The sequence below is a fragment of the Gobius niger genome (assembly GCF_951799975.1).
Source record: "Gobius niger genome assembly, chromosome: 4".
Lineage (NCBI taxonomy): Eukaryota > Metazoa > Chordata > Actinopteri > Gobiiformes > Gobiidae > Gobius > Gobius niger.
Genome location: NC_136855.1, coordinates 11,210,505 through 11,228,662, shown reverse-complemented (window position 1 = coordinate 11,228,662; position 18,158 = coordinate 11,210,505). Strand labels below are relative to the sequence as shown.

General features: G+C 41.5%; 2 protein-coding genes across 2 annotated transcripts in view; both read right to left on the bottom strand.

Moving 5' to 3' along the window:
- Positions 1–2,958, bottom strand: part of LOC306962404 (sodium/hydrogen exchanger 5-like) — a gene marked incomplete at both ends in the record, with an annotated part of 50,793 nt that extends 47,835 nt beyond the window's left edge. The window contains 2 exons of the mRNA XM_079555525.1: positions 1,128–1,178; positions 2,923–2,958. Coding sequence (XP_079411651.1) covers positions 1,128–1,178; positions 2,923–2,958 — 87 coding nt within the window. The remainder of the gene's footprint in view (positions 1–1,127; positions 1,179–2,922) is intronic.
- Positions 2,959–9,865: 6,907 nt separating this feature from the next.
- LOC306962403 (uncharacterized protein) lies at positions 9,866–17,372 on the bottom strand (the record flags this gene model as incomplete). Its single annotated transcript, XM_079555524.1, has 8 exons — positions 9,866–10,041; positions 10,625–10,676; positions 11,225–11,301; positions 11,375–11,552; positions 11,618–11,894; positions 11,978–12,158; positions 14,961–15,020; positions 17,327–17,372. The coding sequence occupies 8 exons, from the start codon at positions 17,370–17,372 to the stop codon at positions 9,866–9,868; spliced, it is 1,047 nt and encodes a 348-aa protein (XP_079411650.1).
- Positions 17,373–18,158: the final 786 nt, after the last annotated feature.

Here is an 18,158-nt window from a genome sequence, read left to right as displayed (position 1 = left end):
ATGCTGTTCTCTCATCAAAAACACACCTGGAGCTGTGTTCTGAGCCGCTAGCGCATCTTAGAGTAATCTTTGGATGTTTTCTCCTCCTCTTGAGGTCCTTTCTCCAACTCTTGATCTCTTGTAAAGCTCAACCCTTTCATTGCGAAGTAAAAATCGCTCTCCATAGCTTCACTACAGCCGTTTACAGCTTTTATTTTCTCTTTATTGAAACAGCTGCGCAGCAAAGGGGAGAAAGAAGAGGGAGTGGGAGGAGCATCTGGTGTGAAAACCTCTTCTCCTTCTTCCTCCTCTCTTCCTCCTTTTTTTCTTCTTCTTCTTCTTCTTCCTCTTCTTCTTCTTCCTCCCAAATCCGGCCCGCGAGTGGGTTTTTTCTGGCCCCTGGGATTATATAATTTCATTATTAGAACTGGCCCGCAGGTCACTGCACGCCAGCAGCATCCAGGTACTTTACACGCACCAACGGACTACATTTCCCACAATGCAACGGTGGCGCTCCGAGCGGGAGGCCACTTCCTTTCATTATTCATCAGCGGGCATTAGCATCACTTCAAAAGTCAACTTTCAGATAGTCTACCCTTAAAAATGGCAAAACGGAAGGTGGACACTGAGAACCGGACTTTTAAAACAAGGTGGGAGTCGGAGTACATGTTCACGGAGGTGCTGGAAAACCTGCGTGTCTTTTGTGTGGAGAAAGTGTGGCGGTGATGAAAGAGTTTAATCTGAGACGGCATCATGAGACAAAACACGCGGACCAAGCCAAGGATATGGACATGGAACAGAGGCTACAGAAGGTGGAGGAATTAAAACGAGGCCTTAAATCTCGGCAGGCCCTGTTCAGAAAAGCCAAATCACAAAGCGAGGCTGCTGTCAAGGCCAGTTTTATTTTGGCAGAAGAGATCGTTAAATCATCCCGGCCATTCACTGAGGGGGATTTTATTAAAAACTGTATGCTAAAAGTTTGTGACGAAGTTTGCCCAGACAAAAGGCAACTCTTTTCGAACGTGAGCCTGAGCAGAAACACCATTGCTCAGCGTGTGGACGAGCTGTCCATCAATCTAAAAGAGCAGCTTGTGAAAAAGGGAAAAGAGTTCATCGCATATTCCCTGGCTGTGGATGAGAGCACTGACATTTCGGACATTGCCCAGTTGTCGATCTTCATCCGCGGTGCGGACTCCAGCCTGAGCGTGACAGAGGAGTTTTTGGCGTTACGTCCTATGCATGACACAACTACAGGACATGATTTGTATGAAGAGGTGTCAAGATGTGTAAATGAGATGGGACTGCCTTGGGAAAAACTCGTGGGTTTGACAACAGACGGAGCACCTGCGATGTGTGGACACAAGAGTGGACTGGTGGCAAGGATACGGCAGAAGATGCAGGAGGAAAACGTCCCAGGTGAGCTGACAGCTTATCATTGTATCATACATCAGGAGTCGTTGTGTGGAAAAGCCTTAAAAATGGAACATGTAATGAGCACCATTACACGCGCAGTTAACTTTATCAGAGCCAGAGGTTTAAATCACCGCCAGTTCAAGGCATTTCTGAGCGAGTTAGAAACGGAGCATGGTGATTTGCTCTATCACACTGAGGTGCGATGGCTAAGCCAGGGAAAGGTGCTGCAAAGATGCTTTGAGCTGCATGAGGAGATTTGTCTGTTTTTGGACAGTAAAGGGAAAGACACTACTCAACTCCGAGATGAAACATTTTTGTGTGAAATGGCATTTCTGTGTGACATCACGACTCATCTGAATGCAATGAACTTGCAGCTGCAGGGTCGGGGTCGTGTCATCTCTGATATGTACAGCACAGTGAAGGCGTTTAAAACCAAACTGACTCTGTGGGAGGCACAGATGCGGAAAGACAACTTGAGCCACTTTCCTTGCTGCCAGACCATGAAAGAAAAGCTCTCTGCCAGTGTGTTCCCGTGCGCACAGTTTGCCGATAAAATGAGTGTACTTGCTGCTGACTTTCGACGTCGATTTGCTGACTTTGAAGCACAAAAAAGCAGGTTTGAACTGCTCGGTAATCCATTTGCAGTTGACGTGGAAAGCTCACCACCAAACCTCCAAATGGAGTTGATCGAGCTCCAATGCAATGATGCACTGAAAGCAAAATATGCGGCGGTGGGTGCTACGGAGTTTGTCCGTTTCCTCCCCGAAACAATGCCCCAGTTGCGCATCCAGGCTGCCCAAACGTTGTCTATGTTTGGCAGCACATACTTGTGTGAACAACTGTTTTCTGTGATGAAGCTAAACAAAACATCACACAGAAGTCGACTTACTGCAGAACACATCCACTCAATCCTGAGGATTTCCTCAGCCCAGAGCCTGGCCCCGAACATTGATGAACTTGTTCAAAAGATGAGACACCACCAAGTATCAGCCACAGCTTCAAAAACGTGAACATTACTGTGCAATGACGTATTTAGAGTTTTTACTCAGTTAAAATTTAAAAGTTAAATATTTGTTTTCACACCACATGTGACTTGTGAAAAATGTTTCATGTTAATAGATTTTTGCACTTTATTATTGTATTTCAATCCAATATTTCAGTTGAGCGAATTATAGAAAATGATATTATTGATTTCTTTGAAGTAAATTTAGGCCATTTTTGTTACTGATGGTGCCTTGAATAATACAGCTTCATTCATTTAATGTTCATGTTTTGGGGATTTTTACATAAAGCTTTTGTCCCTGTTCAAAATTAAAATTTACTGACAGAGCCATAAGAAATTATTTATTTATTTGATCATATACTAATATATTTTTAGGTTTTCAGTCTGTTTAATGGGGATCACTAGACTATATGCGGTCATTACATTTTTTTCAATGAACATTCGATCAGTCTGGCCCTTGGCTTGTTCCTAAATTTTTCATTTGGCCCCCCATCCATTTGACTTTGACACCCCTGTTCTAAACAAACCTCCCCTTTGATGCCATCACTGTCGGACATCAGCATTACTACAGCTCTTCCTGGTAACGTGGAATCGTGGGAGGATCTTGGGGTAAAATGTTATGTTTTTGCATGAGCTAGTACTTTAAAGGAATAGGCCACCGTTTTTACATACTAAGATATGTTCTTACATAACCTTAGACGTGTTAATATATCCCCATCTGGTCTTTGTCCGTGCGCTCTGTCACGCAAACGGAGCACATACGCAGCCTCTCCCACATGTCATATAGCTCCAAAAAAGCTCACGATAGAAGCTACCAAGCTCTTCCACGTGTTCCCTATTTAAATAAAGTTACGTGAAGTGTTTTCATGCGAAGTATATTTACACAGAAATGTAGCATGTCGATTTTATAAGCAGATAAAAAGGGGGACTATATTGAGGCGTAATGATACAGGAGCACAGCGTCCGCGCAGTAACTCCTTCCCCCGCTCACTTCCGTCAATAGAAGCTGCGTGACTTGTAGTCATGGATCTATGCTTGACTTCAAAAGAAATAAAAAGATGGCTGACGGAGCAACACGGTCAATTTACCGTGCTGCGACGGATAATGTTGTCACACGCGTAAAATCAGCCTCAGTGTCAGTCATTCATAGAAGAGGTTAAAATTAGAACAAAGAAGAAACTAACGAACTAAAGATTTGCCTCTACAAAGACAACGAAGTGAAGATTTATGGATATTCCGAACTTATACAACTGTTTGTGAATTGTAATTCAGATGATGCATTTCAAATTCAATTGGAGCCACAGATTGAAGCTGCACGTTATTGTCCCTTTACAATAATTAACCATTTAACCCATCCATCTGCCCCTGGAACATGTCAGGAGCAGTGGACAGCCATGCTCATGTTCAGAATCACCAAGTTAGAGGATAATCCTCCTGTGGATCTTTTACGTTGATGGAAGAGACCAAAGCAGAGACCAAAGCACCCCAAAAAAATCTGTCCAGACACAGACAGAGGGAGTAAACTCCACAAAAAACACCTAAATTGAACTTCATGCTGAGAGGCAAGGGAACGCTAAGCACTAAGACTAACCACTGAGGGCATGCAATCTCTCCTGCGCATTCAACACTTTTTGGGCCAGATCTTCCACCTGGTGCAAGGACAGCGCTGCTCCAAACAAGACAAGACCCACATTCTTTTCCTAGGTTACATCGTGCTGCCTCATGTTCTTCCTTTAGTGTTATGGGCTTCTATAAGCTCTATCAGGTCAAACTAAAAACTTGAGTTAACCACTGTCCGTGTCTGAGAGAAAAAGATGTAAAGCCGGTCCTGCTATGTTTCCAGGTTGTACTCAGCCGTAATTCACCCCCCACACCACCTTTCTCCCTCGCCCCTTCCCGGTCGCGGAGTCTGGTTAGAAGAAAGCACAACATTGCCATTGGTCACGAGTCGCCATTGTCAACTGTTGCAGGAAAAGCTTGGTTCTTGGATAACCAACTGTCTAACCAACTGCAGTTTGTGTGTCTTCTTGGACATAACGGTATTCCCTTCGCCCTTTTCTATCAGCATAATGTTTTTGTACAAGGGGATTCAAGAGTGACTGAATGTCTAGCTGTCACCTCACAGCAAGACGTTCCTGGGCCATGTGGGACCTTTCTGTGTAGAGTTTGCATGTTCTTTTTGTTTCATGTGCCCTGAGTTAATTTTCTGTGGAATCCAGCTCAGTACGGTAGAACACCTTGGTACTTCTAACCTAGCTATTGGCTCAAAATCTAGTGATAGTTAACCCCCTTTCGTCTTTTTGGCCATTCGACTGCACAACTCTCTAGAAGCAAAAGATAATGGTGTCTGCAATGTTATATCGCTAGAAATGTTATTTATTTACCAAATACAAATGTAAAATGATGTGGTTTCAGTAGTGAATGAGTGAAAGTGAATGAGACTGTCAGTGAGTGTTTATACAGTGTGCAGGCTACATAATATGGATATTATTTTTACAATTTAGGACACAGTTTATATAATACAGAATAATTGTAATTTTTATAAATGTATTTTCAAGTTGCATCGGCCTGTCCTGGACAGAAAGTCTCACCAGCTGTTCCAACCTTAGAATGGCAGATATAGGCTCATTTCAATGGGAGAGGCTCATGTGAGGTGGACATTCTTTTACTTCGTGGCTCACTGTGAGGCCTTAAGTTGAGAAGTACTGACATGTTATACATTTCCTGAATCCTCAAGTCTAGAGAGTTACCCAGTATCAAACATTTGTCTCTGTGATGTTCCTTGAAGAAACAGCGTTAAACATAGTAAAACTGTTTTTGTGAAAATGGTGAAAAAAACGTCCTCAGGTTTGCGTTTGAGGAGGTTTGGTTACCACGGTAATAGTCACAGAGTAGTACATTTGGGCTCAAATGAAACATGACAGTGTCTTCTTTACAATGATACCAAATACAATGGTGTAAATCAGTATCTAATGGGCTGGAAATGGCCTCAACCAAAATATGGACCAGTGTCAAAAGCGACTTTTTTGACATGGGGGTGGTTCACTTCAACAGCTGAAAACTATGATAAAGCTGTAACTCTGAAAAGGCCAAAAATATAAACCTCAGACATGGACCTACTTAAACATCAACGATAGCCTTTGCCACCTTTTCGGTACCGATATTTGGTCTGGCCCATGGACTAAATATCGCCTTTATGATAGAGACTTCCCGTTTTCGAGCTCAGTCAGAGCTTTAAAATGAGCCCTCCCACAACTTCCTAGGTCTCAGGGGAGTGGAGAAGTTTATATGACTGACACCTTTACTATAATAATACAATAGGCTATTTGAGAGATAAAAAAACGACATCAAATTAAATTACTTAAAATATCAGCCTATATAACCCTCTTTATGTCGGTATCAGACCCAATAAATCCATATCAGTCGGACCCTATTTGGCACAGTGGTTCTCTTTTCACATAAACTGCCACCTCATAAAATAAGTGATCTTCCAAATAAAACTGAATCAAGTTGTTTTGTATAGCCCAATATCACGACACCAAACATCAGAACAGTGAAGCAGATAACCAGTGTAGCGTTCAAACAAATTTAGTGTCTAAATAAACAAGAAGTCAGCAGGACTAGGCCTAGACAAGAACTAACCTTGGTTTAAAATAGAAGAATCCACTGATTTATCACACACTTGTGTGGATAATATGGGAAGGATCATTGTTGTGGTTTACTTCCATGATTTTCACTGGATGTTTTGGTGAATGGTGGGTTTATTTAAATCACCGATCTGTTACAGTGCAGTTTTTACAGAAGCAACATGTGAACATTGTTTTGACCCACCATAGAACTATTTAATACATTTGTGTCGCCCACCAGAGTCTCGGACGTGACGATCCCCCTCATCCTAAACAGTTCTCACCTTTATGATGGCCTGTTTGTAGTAGCTTTTCAAGTTGACTTTGGACATCACTTTGAGCACAGTGGCCACTTGTATGGAGGCAGGTTGGCTGAACAAAACGACACAAACACACGTTAAAACTACTCATTACAGAGAGTGATCATTACAAAGAGGCTTTAATACACAGTGATGAAGTCTTACTCCGCGGTGGGCTGCTGCAGTCCACAGCTGAGGACCTGAAACGCGGCTCTGATTCCCAGCCTCCTCCTGATGATGGACGTCTGGACCGACATCTGAGAAAAAACAGGTCACATGTCTTTTCCGTTTGCCACAGATGCCCAGGGGCAGACTGACAGGGACGTGGCTAATGTTTTCTCCATACAGCAGCTTAAAGGTGCATTGTGCAACTTTATATGTGGAAAAAAAAGGTGATACGTGTGTGTAGTTGACCTTGTAGTGACTGACTGGCTGTATGAGTGGTCACAAACCCTCTCACCAGAAAACCTCCAAAATAATTGATCCTGGAGTGTTGTAGAGGCCACCGTGATCAAAAGTTAAAGTGCCGTGCTGACCACTCATACAGCCGTTGGGTCACTACAAGAGGCGGGGGAGGGGATGAGAGGAGGAGAGAGAGGAGGAGGAGGAGGAGAGAGAGGAGGAGGAGGAGGGAGAGCTCACCAGTAAATATCCTCTGAACTGGTTATAAATGATGGCGGTCAGTAAATTCATCAGGCAGTAGGTTCCTGTGAACAAAAAGGGAATGAAGAAAGATGGATACACACAGACATAACTAAACACATGCATTAAAATGGACTACGCTGACAGAAAAGACAAAGAGAGAGAGGGATATTGTACATCCAATTACACAATGGAGATTTTTTGTTGTTGTAAATGTTGTTTAAGTGGCGCTAGCCCACAGTTAGCTTTGCCCGTTAGCCTGCTAGCTTCTTCTTCATGATTGTATTAGTGTTTATTGGGGCCTCCGGGTCAGAGCAGGGAAAGCTGCAAGTGTGGTTTTCTGGCCAGGGGAAGATGAAAGAGCCCCCAATCACCCCATCAACACTTGTATTACCACAGACGGACTCCGGATTTATTAAGGTAAACAAGTTATTCTTTAAAGAACTACTAACCCCTCCTTCAGAGCCTCAGCGCCAGAGCCTCAGATTTGAAAATCTCAACAGAAAGGGGGCGTTGCCTGGAGGACTAAGGGGCACGCGGGAGGGGTGAGGGGTGGGAGGGGCCTGGGTCTGTGATTGACAGGCTTGAGGCTTCGACGCTGCACCGCTCCTCGTAAACAAAGTCCGAGCATGGGAGCATGGAGTTCCAGCGAGCTAACTTATTTAGCAACATGTTCCACTGGGACAGATCTACAGCTCTCTCTACACAGGGGGGGCATCGTGGCAGACAGCGGCCTTGTACCTGAGGCGCTGGGTCATTTATTCCTCTGTCATTTACAAAGCTAGCAGCTTAGCATTGAGCTCGATCGACGTTAGCATCGCAGCTAACGTAACTGGCTGCTTCAGAATTTACCGATCTATTTTAGATGTAGACTTTTGCTGTGGTCTACGTGAACATGGGAGATGTATCTCAGTGTCCTCAGCAGAGTGTGTGATAGAGAGACGTGGCTATTTGTGTTACAAAGATTTTTATTATAGCAAAGTGCACAAAACATATCACATAAATAAATATATGTAGGCCTGTATTATTGAGCAAGAACACTGTCTTTTTGAAATTGTTTTTGGTTTGCCATTGAAGATGTGAAATAATCTTTCAGGTTATGTTTCTCTAAAGGCTTGACTCTAACATTGTGAACCCAAAGAGCCAGTTAGCCCTAAGTAAATAGCCTGAAGTAATTTCTATAACTAAATTTAGTGAATTAAAGGTTTAACCAACGTTAACACATACACTAAACTACCACTGAATGATGACACTGTAGAGTAAAGACTATAATGAAGTATTTATATGTATGCTGTTTTAGTTGAATATTGAAATATTATAGATCTTGTTTTGTACCAGTTTTCTTACTTGATTCTGCACTTCTGGCTCTTACAACAGTGCAATTTCCCTATTGTAGCACAATTTCTTTGGTAAAACTTACTACAAACTTACATCAGACAGCTCACATTTCACTTGAGGTTGAGCTGCATGTGCCACTCACTTGGCCTACATAGATGTGTGCAATAAACAAATTGAACAGACAAAGTTGACTGGTTATGTTATACAATACCAACTGTAATAAAAATATACATGCAGTAAGTTTTCAGCTTCTAGAAACAGAAAGTGGTGCTGCATATACCTTCCTGTGACATATCTGACAGAACATATACAGGCTTCATTTTTTTTTCACTGCCCACAATTAAATCTTGCATGAAACATTGATTTTAATCTATTACGTTGTCCAATGGGCACAGAGTGGTTCAGGCACAGGTCCTTTGTGTGCTCCTGATATGGGAGAGGATCCTCGACCACACTTTCAAACAGCAGTGCCATTAGTTGGTCAAAGTAGACTGTAAACAAAGCACAAAACATTTGTCCTTGTAAAAGCATTGGTTGTGTTGTTTTTAATGTGACATACCTGAGGTAGCTCTGGTCTTCATGGCTCTCACTGTGTAGTCTCCACGCTTGAATTTTGGATACACTATGGCATACAGCAGCATATGACGATTTGCCTTTTTTAATCATAATTCAAGGCACCAACCTGCACCCTAAAATTTCACAAATAAACATTAATATGCAGTATCTATGTATTATTTTCTAAACATTTCAAAGTGCTAAAATAACTCTAGTGAATATTTGTTGAACCTCTAGGATTCATTACCTGGCCAGCATTCCTTTGAATAAGAAGCCCAGACTATTGTGAGAGAATCAGACTATGGAATGCCTCAATATGCGAAGTGTGGTATTGTGGGCTTATTTTAGCTTAATCTTTCAAAAAACGTGGTGTTAACAAAAGAGTAAGAGTCTCTTGCATGCTGCTATGCCTATATAGAATTATGAAGAATTACATAGAATAATAAATTGATATGTGAAGTGTAAATACATCAATATAAATTAGATATTGGGAGGACTAGTTGTAATTACACATACTTGATATTGGCCACACTCTTGCATCATCCCCAACCAAAGGCCTGTGAAGACAGCGAGGGAACAGGGGGTTTACCGTGGACATTCTGAATGTAGTGATGCCCAGATGTCCACTCAGCCACAGCTTCATCACCTGAGGAGGACTTTGATGGTGACCAGTAGAGATGGTTCATATAGATGGTTCACAATGCTTTTCTTCCACCTCGTCATTTCCTCCGTTCACCTTTTCTTGCCCAGCGCATCATTTTTTTCCGATCCTGGGACACCCAACAAAGACAAAAAAATATATATATATTGTTACATGATATATAAAATTAAATCACAGGCAAAATTACACAATTACATGACAAAAATACACATTGGACTTTGGTTAATGGTTAGCACTATAGTTTAGCTCTATAAGCTAGCTCTATAATCTACATAATTTATTTGCCATACAAAATGACCAAGTCCAAACTTTCTTCAAATCTGTATGCAGTACAGGTGCGTTGGTCACCTTATGTCTTCTTGAAGAATCTGGACCTGTGCCTGCTCACAGCGTCCTGTTTGTCTGGCCTCTCATATTGTGCACAGAGTGGTTCAGGCACAGGGACTTTTTCTGAATGCTCCTGATACAGGAGAGGATCCTCCACCACACTGTCAAAGAGCAGTGCCATCAGCTTGTCGATATAGACTGTAAACAAGGAAAAAAACGTTTGTCCTCGCTGACTTAAAAGCGTTGAACTCATTTTATAAATGTGACATACATGAGGTAGGTTTTGTCTTCAGGGCTCTCACAGTGTAGTCTCCGTGTTTGTACTTTGGGTACACAATAGCATACCTAAGCACACCCTCTACCGTCGTTGCGTGAGACCTATTTGCATTCTCATTGTAATGCAATGCAGCAACTTGCAACCTGGGGAAAAAAGTATGTTTACATATATATATATACACAGAACATAAACATTTGTAATACTTTCTGTAGGTATTACCGAGCAAACATTCCTTTGAAGGAGAAGCCCACACTTTTAGGGGAGAATCTGATAATCAGACTGTGGAAAGCCTCAAGGGTTGATGTGTGGTACACCGGACTAATTTTTTCTACATCCTTGACAAAGCGTGGGGCCAAAAGAATGTCTGTGAGTCTCTCACACGCTGCTGTACCTACAGAGTAAAGCATTTTAAAGAATGACATTTACAATGGCAATGCTAGCCTGAAATCTATTAAATCCATAAAATACAATGGCCAAAGGGCCAGTATTGCTTGCTATACTTACTTGGTTTGAGCCACACTCTTGACCCTTCCCCAACCAGAGGCCCATGGAGGCACTGAGGGAACAGGACGTTGTCATGCGTGTGGACATTCTGCATGTGGTTCGCCACAGAAGTCCACTTGGCGACAGCCTCTTGTCCCGAGGAGGACGTAGAAGCTGACCAATAGAGGTGGTTTACAAGGCTTTTCCTCCACTGGCCAGCGTCCTGGGTGCTCTTTCTCTTTCCCAGCTCATCCACTTTCTTCCCAATTCCTAGGTATTAAAATATATATTTACTAAATGCACAATAACCATAATATTACACAGCATAACCAAAATGCATACCCTTTCCCATGTGCCATGGGTCAAAGTAGTGACTGATTTCCTTTCTTTCCTCCCGTAAAAACTTTTGCACGCCGGTGTGTCGGTCCGTCACAATGGCCTCCACATTGACACCCCTCTCTTCCAGCATAGTCAGACTCCGCACAAAGCCCTCCTTCTCCATGCGCACGCTGTTTCCAACCTCATTGCTCTAATAAGACAAAAAAAATAAGAATAAAGAATTCTATCATAATGCACAGTTATCCCAAATTACATAGTTATGTTTTTATTGTAATGTTTTACCTGGACTAGCTGGATGTCAATGACTTTGTTACACGTTAGATTCATCATGGTGTAACTGCCATACTTGGCTGAATGTCCTACATGAATGCAAGTTATACATTAGCTGACTTTTATTAATACTTCAGATAAATGTTTATGAAATGTATTTACCAGGTGAATCTGCCCGCATGTCCCCGCCCAGTGTAACAGAGCCGCTTTCAAGAGCCTCCCTGATGAGGTCCTCCTGCTCCAGCTTCCACTGCCAGTTTACCGTAGGGATGAGGAGCTTTGCCTGATGCCTGTAGAAGCACTGCTCTGACAGTCCCTGAATATTGAAGGCCCCCAAGAACTATAAAATTAAAACATCTGTTATCATTGGATAATATATGGAAAAATCAAATGTTTTTGCAGTACCTTTGAAATCTGACTAAACGATGAGCCGGTGAACAGCACAGCAGCACAGAGCTGTAGGTTTCCAGCTGGGATGTTGTTCACCATGGGCTGACTGGACCACTGACTGGAGAACTCACAGCGAGGACACTGTTGAGTGACCCGAAGCAGTGTGCCGACTGTGATCGTGTCCACAGCACAGCGACCAGTGCAGACAGGACATGGCCTGAACAGCTCCAGCAGTTGGTCCTCATGAACAATATATTTTTTGTCCTTGTGTGGAGGGACTTCAGCAGGAATGCTATATAAAAGAAAGGATATTTCATTCCTCAAAAAACCAGGACGCTGTATATATTTTTTCAATTAAAACTCTTTTCTTTTTACCTTGAACAGTTCACAGTGCTGGCACTGTCATCAATGTGGAAGCTGGGGTCAGACGCTGACACCTCACACCTTCTCCTTTTTAAAGGTGTAGAGGCTGCTCTGGGACTGTCAGGAAGAGGGATTTCCATCAGGTCCTCAGTCCCACAACCGACGCTTGTGTAAGCGGTCCGGGCTTGAGTAGCTGTACAAAACACAAACAAAATAAACACGTTTAAAATGGCAGTAATTACACAACTTGTGTCTAACTATATAAAACAAACAAAAGTGGTGACTGTTTTATACATAAAATGACAGTACTGTATAAAGGATAAATAGAGATCACCTTTGCTTCGCCTGCTCGGCTTCACATTGGCCTGGACACTTGCATGCCATGTAATGACTGGATCAGTCTGGCAACCAATTTCTCTGCTCACTTTTGGCTGAAAACACAAAAATAAATAATATTCATAAAGTGTACACACACGTGACATGCACATAGATTGTAAACTTGTATTGATGATTTATAGGAAAACAACCTACAATATACTTTAGAATATGCCACCCTATAGCAGATAAACCAAATATTTGTATCAGGTTAATTCTGGCTACAGTAGCTACTAAAAACTTCCAAATGGTTTGGCATTTTGAATAGCTGCGTCCAAATAGGTGTAAACTTTGGTTCACTTCAGAAAACTTGTCAACATGAACATAATTAGCAGAATTGATCCTACTTTGTGAACCTGTTCAACAACAATGGCAATAACAACTATACTGATTCTGAAAGCACGTAAGAACAGCTCACATCTGTGAGCGCCCAATGACCACATGGTCCACCTGGAGAGGTCAGCCCTCTCCTCACTGACCACACGGTCCACCTGGAGTGGTCAGCCCTCTCCTCACTGACCACACGGTCCACCTGGAGTGGTCAGCCCTCTCCTCACTGACCACACGGTCCACCTGGAGTGGTCAGCCCTCTCCTCACTGACCGCAGTCGAGCATCAAACGGGAGTACGTTCTAGCTATACGTTAGCTTTACAGGCTAGCTTGTAGATGCTCTACTGTCAAAAGCTACAGTCATGTAAAACTTAGATTAGTTTGGTGCTCAGACTCGTGCACATTTGCGCACAGTGTTGGCGTAACTTTGCAGACGGATACATTAGCAGGCTGCCCCGGGCAGCGAGTAGACGCGCTTATAACCGGTGGCTGCTGTTCCTCAGCCACAGTGAGCGAGTGCGGGACACGTCGCCTGGAGCTGACGCTGCAGAGTCTATTTACACGCCATATTTTTTCAACATATCTACACGACTCATGTGATTGGTATTATCAGAGGCCAAAACGGCGAATTTGTTTGAGACACTACAATAACGATCTATTCTGACGTGCACATCAAAATTCTATATACTGTACATGACTCAATCTGTGAGCAAAGTAGCTACTACTGACAGAAATGACCGGGACAGAGTGAACCAAGTGCCTCTTTTTACAGCAGCTACAATCATTGCAATTATTACCAAATCCAAAATGGGTAAATCAGCATTATTTTTCTCACTCACCTCACATTGGCGCCCGAAATCGTTCTGTTGGCGGGGCAGCGGTGTCGGTGGGCTAAGGCTCAGTCGTGGAAGAGCAAGGGTGGGGACGGCCTCGCTCTTCAAACGGAGAAGACTAGCATAGCCCAGTTCAACCTCCATGAAGTTGGCGAAGGAATCGCGCGTAAAATGGTCTTTGCAAACTCCAGCCTGAGCAGGGAGTTCGCAGTTTTCCCCCAAGCCAATTGCGCGCGTCCACTGGCGCCTAATTTCTAAGTTCTGCGGAAACCTGTGCAAACCTACAGAACTGTGGCACCCCACTACACTACACTTCCTCCCCATCCTAACACAGTACAATTAACAACTAACAATTAAATTATACACGATAGACCACTAAAAACAATACTAACAAACGCCCTAAGCTAAATTGAGCAAACTAATCTAACAATAAAAGCAACTAGTGATTACAACTACAATATTCAACAACTAACACTACTAAAACTATACAATTATCTATAATAAACAAGCTATCCTAATAAAATCTACCTAAATGCTATGATAACTAATCGCAAACCTGACAATCGATGAAAATATTCTCTCGCTATTCCAACTCCAACTCGCTACGGGGGCGTGAGCGAGACTGAGCCCTTTTATACCCCAGAGCGGCAGGGCCCGTGACATCATCTCTCGCCTCCTGACATCATCTCTCTCCCCTCCGCTAATTGGGTGCCGAATTCAAAAAATCAAATGCAGTACCGACAGTTCGCTGCAGATGGCGCCACACAGACGGTTTGGGACACAAAGACAGGATTTCAACAAATTTGCACTAAATTGTTAAAATAGTGACAGATACACGTAGACAACACTATAAGATACCCATTTATACAACTTAGCTAGAAAAAAAAGTTGATTTTGGGGTTAGTTGTTCTTTAAGTTTCTTTTTTGTTTTGCGTTGATGATGAACGTGATGAAAACACAACCAAAAAAGGACAAAAACATGACAATCGTAACGAGGAAGAAGCTTAGATGAGTTTTGTAGGTCTTAGCTTTCAAATGAGGCATTACACTGGCCTGTAGACTACAGTCCAGAAGCTTTTAGATTTGGGTAAATCCGAACTGGAGAAAATGAGGTTATGGTCTACATACATAAATGAAGTTTATAAACCTAACTTTGTGCACATTGATGTTGCCCTACGTTGGCAGCAGGGGGGAATTATCAATGGATAAAACAAAATTCAAGCCACCATTTTAAGAAAACTGCTAACAAATGTATAAACACCTTGATGAACATTGTACAGCTCAGAACGACTTGAGTGGTGTTTTTCAAAGTTCCATATATTACACAATCCGATGAAATGAAAACTCCTACTCCAGGCCTGTTTTCATGAGGGAATCTTGGTGAAAAGCTTGAAAACATGAATTTTGCACGACAAGTCCCCTTTGAATTAGAGAAAACTACAATGCTGTGTGTTCACCGACCTGCACTCCCAGCACTCCCGTCAGCTCCTGAGGGATTGGCTGATTCAGAGCCGCTTCTGAAAGTGAATAAAAGCATTAACATAACATTAACCAATCTTAGCAACTGATAAACTGGGATTGGTTTGTTTGAAGAAAAACTCAAATGAACGTAAAAAACTCACAGAAAATAAGAAATAAAGATATAATAGCAAATAGTACGGTTATAACATTAGCATCAAAGGTTGTTTGTGTTGTTGATCGAGTCTCGGGATATCTTTGGGACTTTCTTTTATTTGTATTTCCTGCTGCCTTCAGATTCCCCTGATCTGACACACTAAACACAATACTTTTGCTCAGACTTACTGGTAAAGCATCAACTTGTCAGTAGATCATTAATTTTCACAACAAATTCCCAAACTCTGCTGTCACAGTTTTCATACCAGAACTCAGGTTTGCGGTTTGTCTGAAGTCAACAGCCAATAAGGTGCTATTACTACTAGTCATTGTTGATCTTGCCTATTGGTAAAAGTGCCGCCTCATTTCCTTGTGAGAACTGTGGCTGGTAAAGGATATAAAACATAATAATTTCCTTATCTGACCAAAACCAATTAAATGGGTACAAAATACACTAAGCAGTATTGACAAAACTAGGTTCCATTATGAACGAAAATGGAATAAAACAGGAAAAAATCAAGGCTACAAGACTTCACTCAGGTAATTAAAACAATGTAGGACAAAAGCAAGGACCCCGAAAGACAAAACCAAACCAATGTATGCACAAAATTACAAAAAAGGTTATTAAGAATTCAAAGCAAATGAAAAAAGTACCATGTTGATTTAACACAATTTAATTGTGGACATTGGTTCCACACGTGTAGTTTGTGTAGATGCTACATGATGCAAATTGTGTTGCATCAACATGAAGTAATTCTGAAGAATTGACACTCTAGATTTATGTTCAGTATGCAGGACTAAAATGTGTTAAAACTACTCAATTTCAGATGGTTAAATCGTGTTACCCTTACATAATTCTAATCATGTTGTTCTTACTTGATATTAATCATGTTGTTCTTACTTGATATTAATCATGTTGTTCTTACTTGATATTAATCATGTGACTTTTACATGATTCTAATCATGTGACTTGAACAAGATACCTCAAATCTATCACACATCCTGTATTCTCATTAACCTTAACTGAAGTAAAATACAATTACAATAAATGAAGGATGACAATGCAAATGAAATGCATACAAAATGAGAAACAATTTCAATACTTTTTTCACCTTTATTTGATATAAATGTGAAAGAAACATAGTGCCAACAATTGAGCATAAAACTGCACTTATGTAAGCTGTAAAATCAGTGTCAGTGAACACACAAAAACATGTTTGCTGTGGGAAGTTGAACGGGAAGCTCTGAAAGTTTCTTGCTGTAGTGACTTTTCCATCCCTCAGTTGAAGTTAGATTGAAAACGCGTTTGTCTTACCATATGCTATATTGTCCCATTATTCCCCCTTTTGCTATTTTTACTTCTCTATTCAAAATATAGGAGCCAACAGCAAAAGTCCAGCCAGACTGCATAAACCAGGTTCAGTGAGCCCCTGCTGAACACTATGGAGATGCCACACAGACTTAGTTCATTGCTATAATACAGTCTATGTTTGGAGTCAGGCTGAAGCTAAGCCCCTCCCCCTCAGTCCATAAAACACAACTCCCACAAATGCATCAAAAGATACAAATAATTGCCAATATAAAACAATGTCTAACCTATTACTACCTTTTTGTAGATAAACATTCTGACCATATCCATGAGTGCTTTAGGAATTTAGATTCAAACTTTATTTTTTTTAATAGATGTACCATAGATTTCTCCCTCATCTCCTCACTGTCAAAAACAAGTCAGTCAAGACTTAGTCAAATGATTGTTTTCAGTAAACAATAATTCAATGCACAATTAGTCCCACATGGACAAAGCTCAGACCTGTTTCTTTGAGTGAATTTAAATCATATGAAGTCCACAAAATTTTAGTCCCTTTTACTTTTTAGTTTTTGAGTCATTTTTGGTCTTATTTTAGTCAGCAAGAATATTACTGACAAATAAAATAGAATTTTAGAAGACAAAATTAACACTGAAGCATGGGGCAAAGTTTAAATGCTATACAATGTTGACAACAACACAATGCTGAACCACAGCTAATATCCCTCCAGGAGCCCAAAAAGACAAATGTTCATTTACGTTTTCAGGGTGCAAGTTTTTCTGGACAGCAGAGTTGGCTCCAACTCCATGACGAGTTTATTCTCACTTCAAGGGCCACATTGTCCGAGTCATGGAGGACGACCTCACCTCAACACCTCAGAATACTCCAACTTTGGATCTTACCTGGTGGATCCTCACAGCGGTGGCCTATTCTGAGCTTCATGTCCATGTTCTAGTGGGAATAAAAATAATAATAATTAAAATAAAACATGTTAATTTACAATGTTAGAAATTCATAATATATCTTGCATAAATATTGGACAATAATCTGTCTTGGGCCATTTTAATCGGTCATTAATTAATCTCTCGTTGATGTGAGCGTGCATCATGTTGGAACCATCAACCATAAAAGACGGTTTAGTTTACATATGAAATGCAAAGTGAAACTGCGTGCTGTTCCACAGTGATGTAGCTTTAGAGCAGTGCTGCCCTAAGTTTATGACATAAAATAATTTTCTGCTAAAATGTCCACAGAACAAAGGAACACGAGCGGGTTTTGAGGTAGCCTTATAACTACGCAATAAAACAGCACAACAGATCACTGAAATCCACTGACTCCACTAAGTACTTACAGGCATTTCAGCAGCTTGGTCTTCGAGCTTCCTTCCATGCAGGCTGGAGAGCTTCCTGGACACGTTCAGAAGATTTGGAATCCAATAGTCCAGTTGTGACAGGACTCTTGTTGTACACTTGAACTCTGCATTTATCTGCAAATATACAATATCACACATTTCAACAGCTGAAACTACAATAAGAAGTATAAAAAAAGCCTCCAAACATTTACCTGAAATGCGCTGCACATGTATCCCATCGCTGAGCGCCTCAGAGGCCGAGCTGCTTCACAGAGAGCAGGTGAGAAGAGGCTGCAGCCCTTCCTCGTTCTCTGTAATGAAGATATTTCACAGCCATGAAGGGAATACAGAACACAGAACTATTTCAAAAGGGGTTTTCGTTG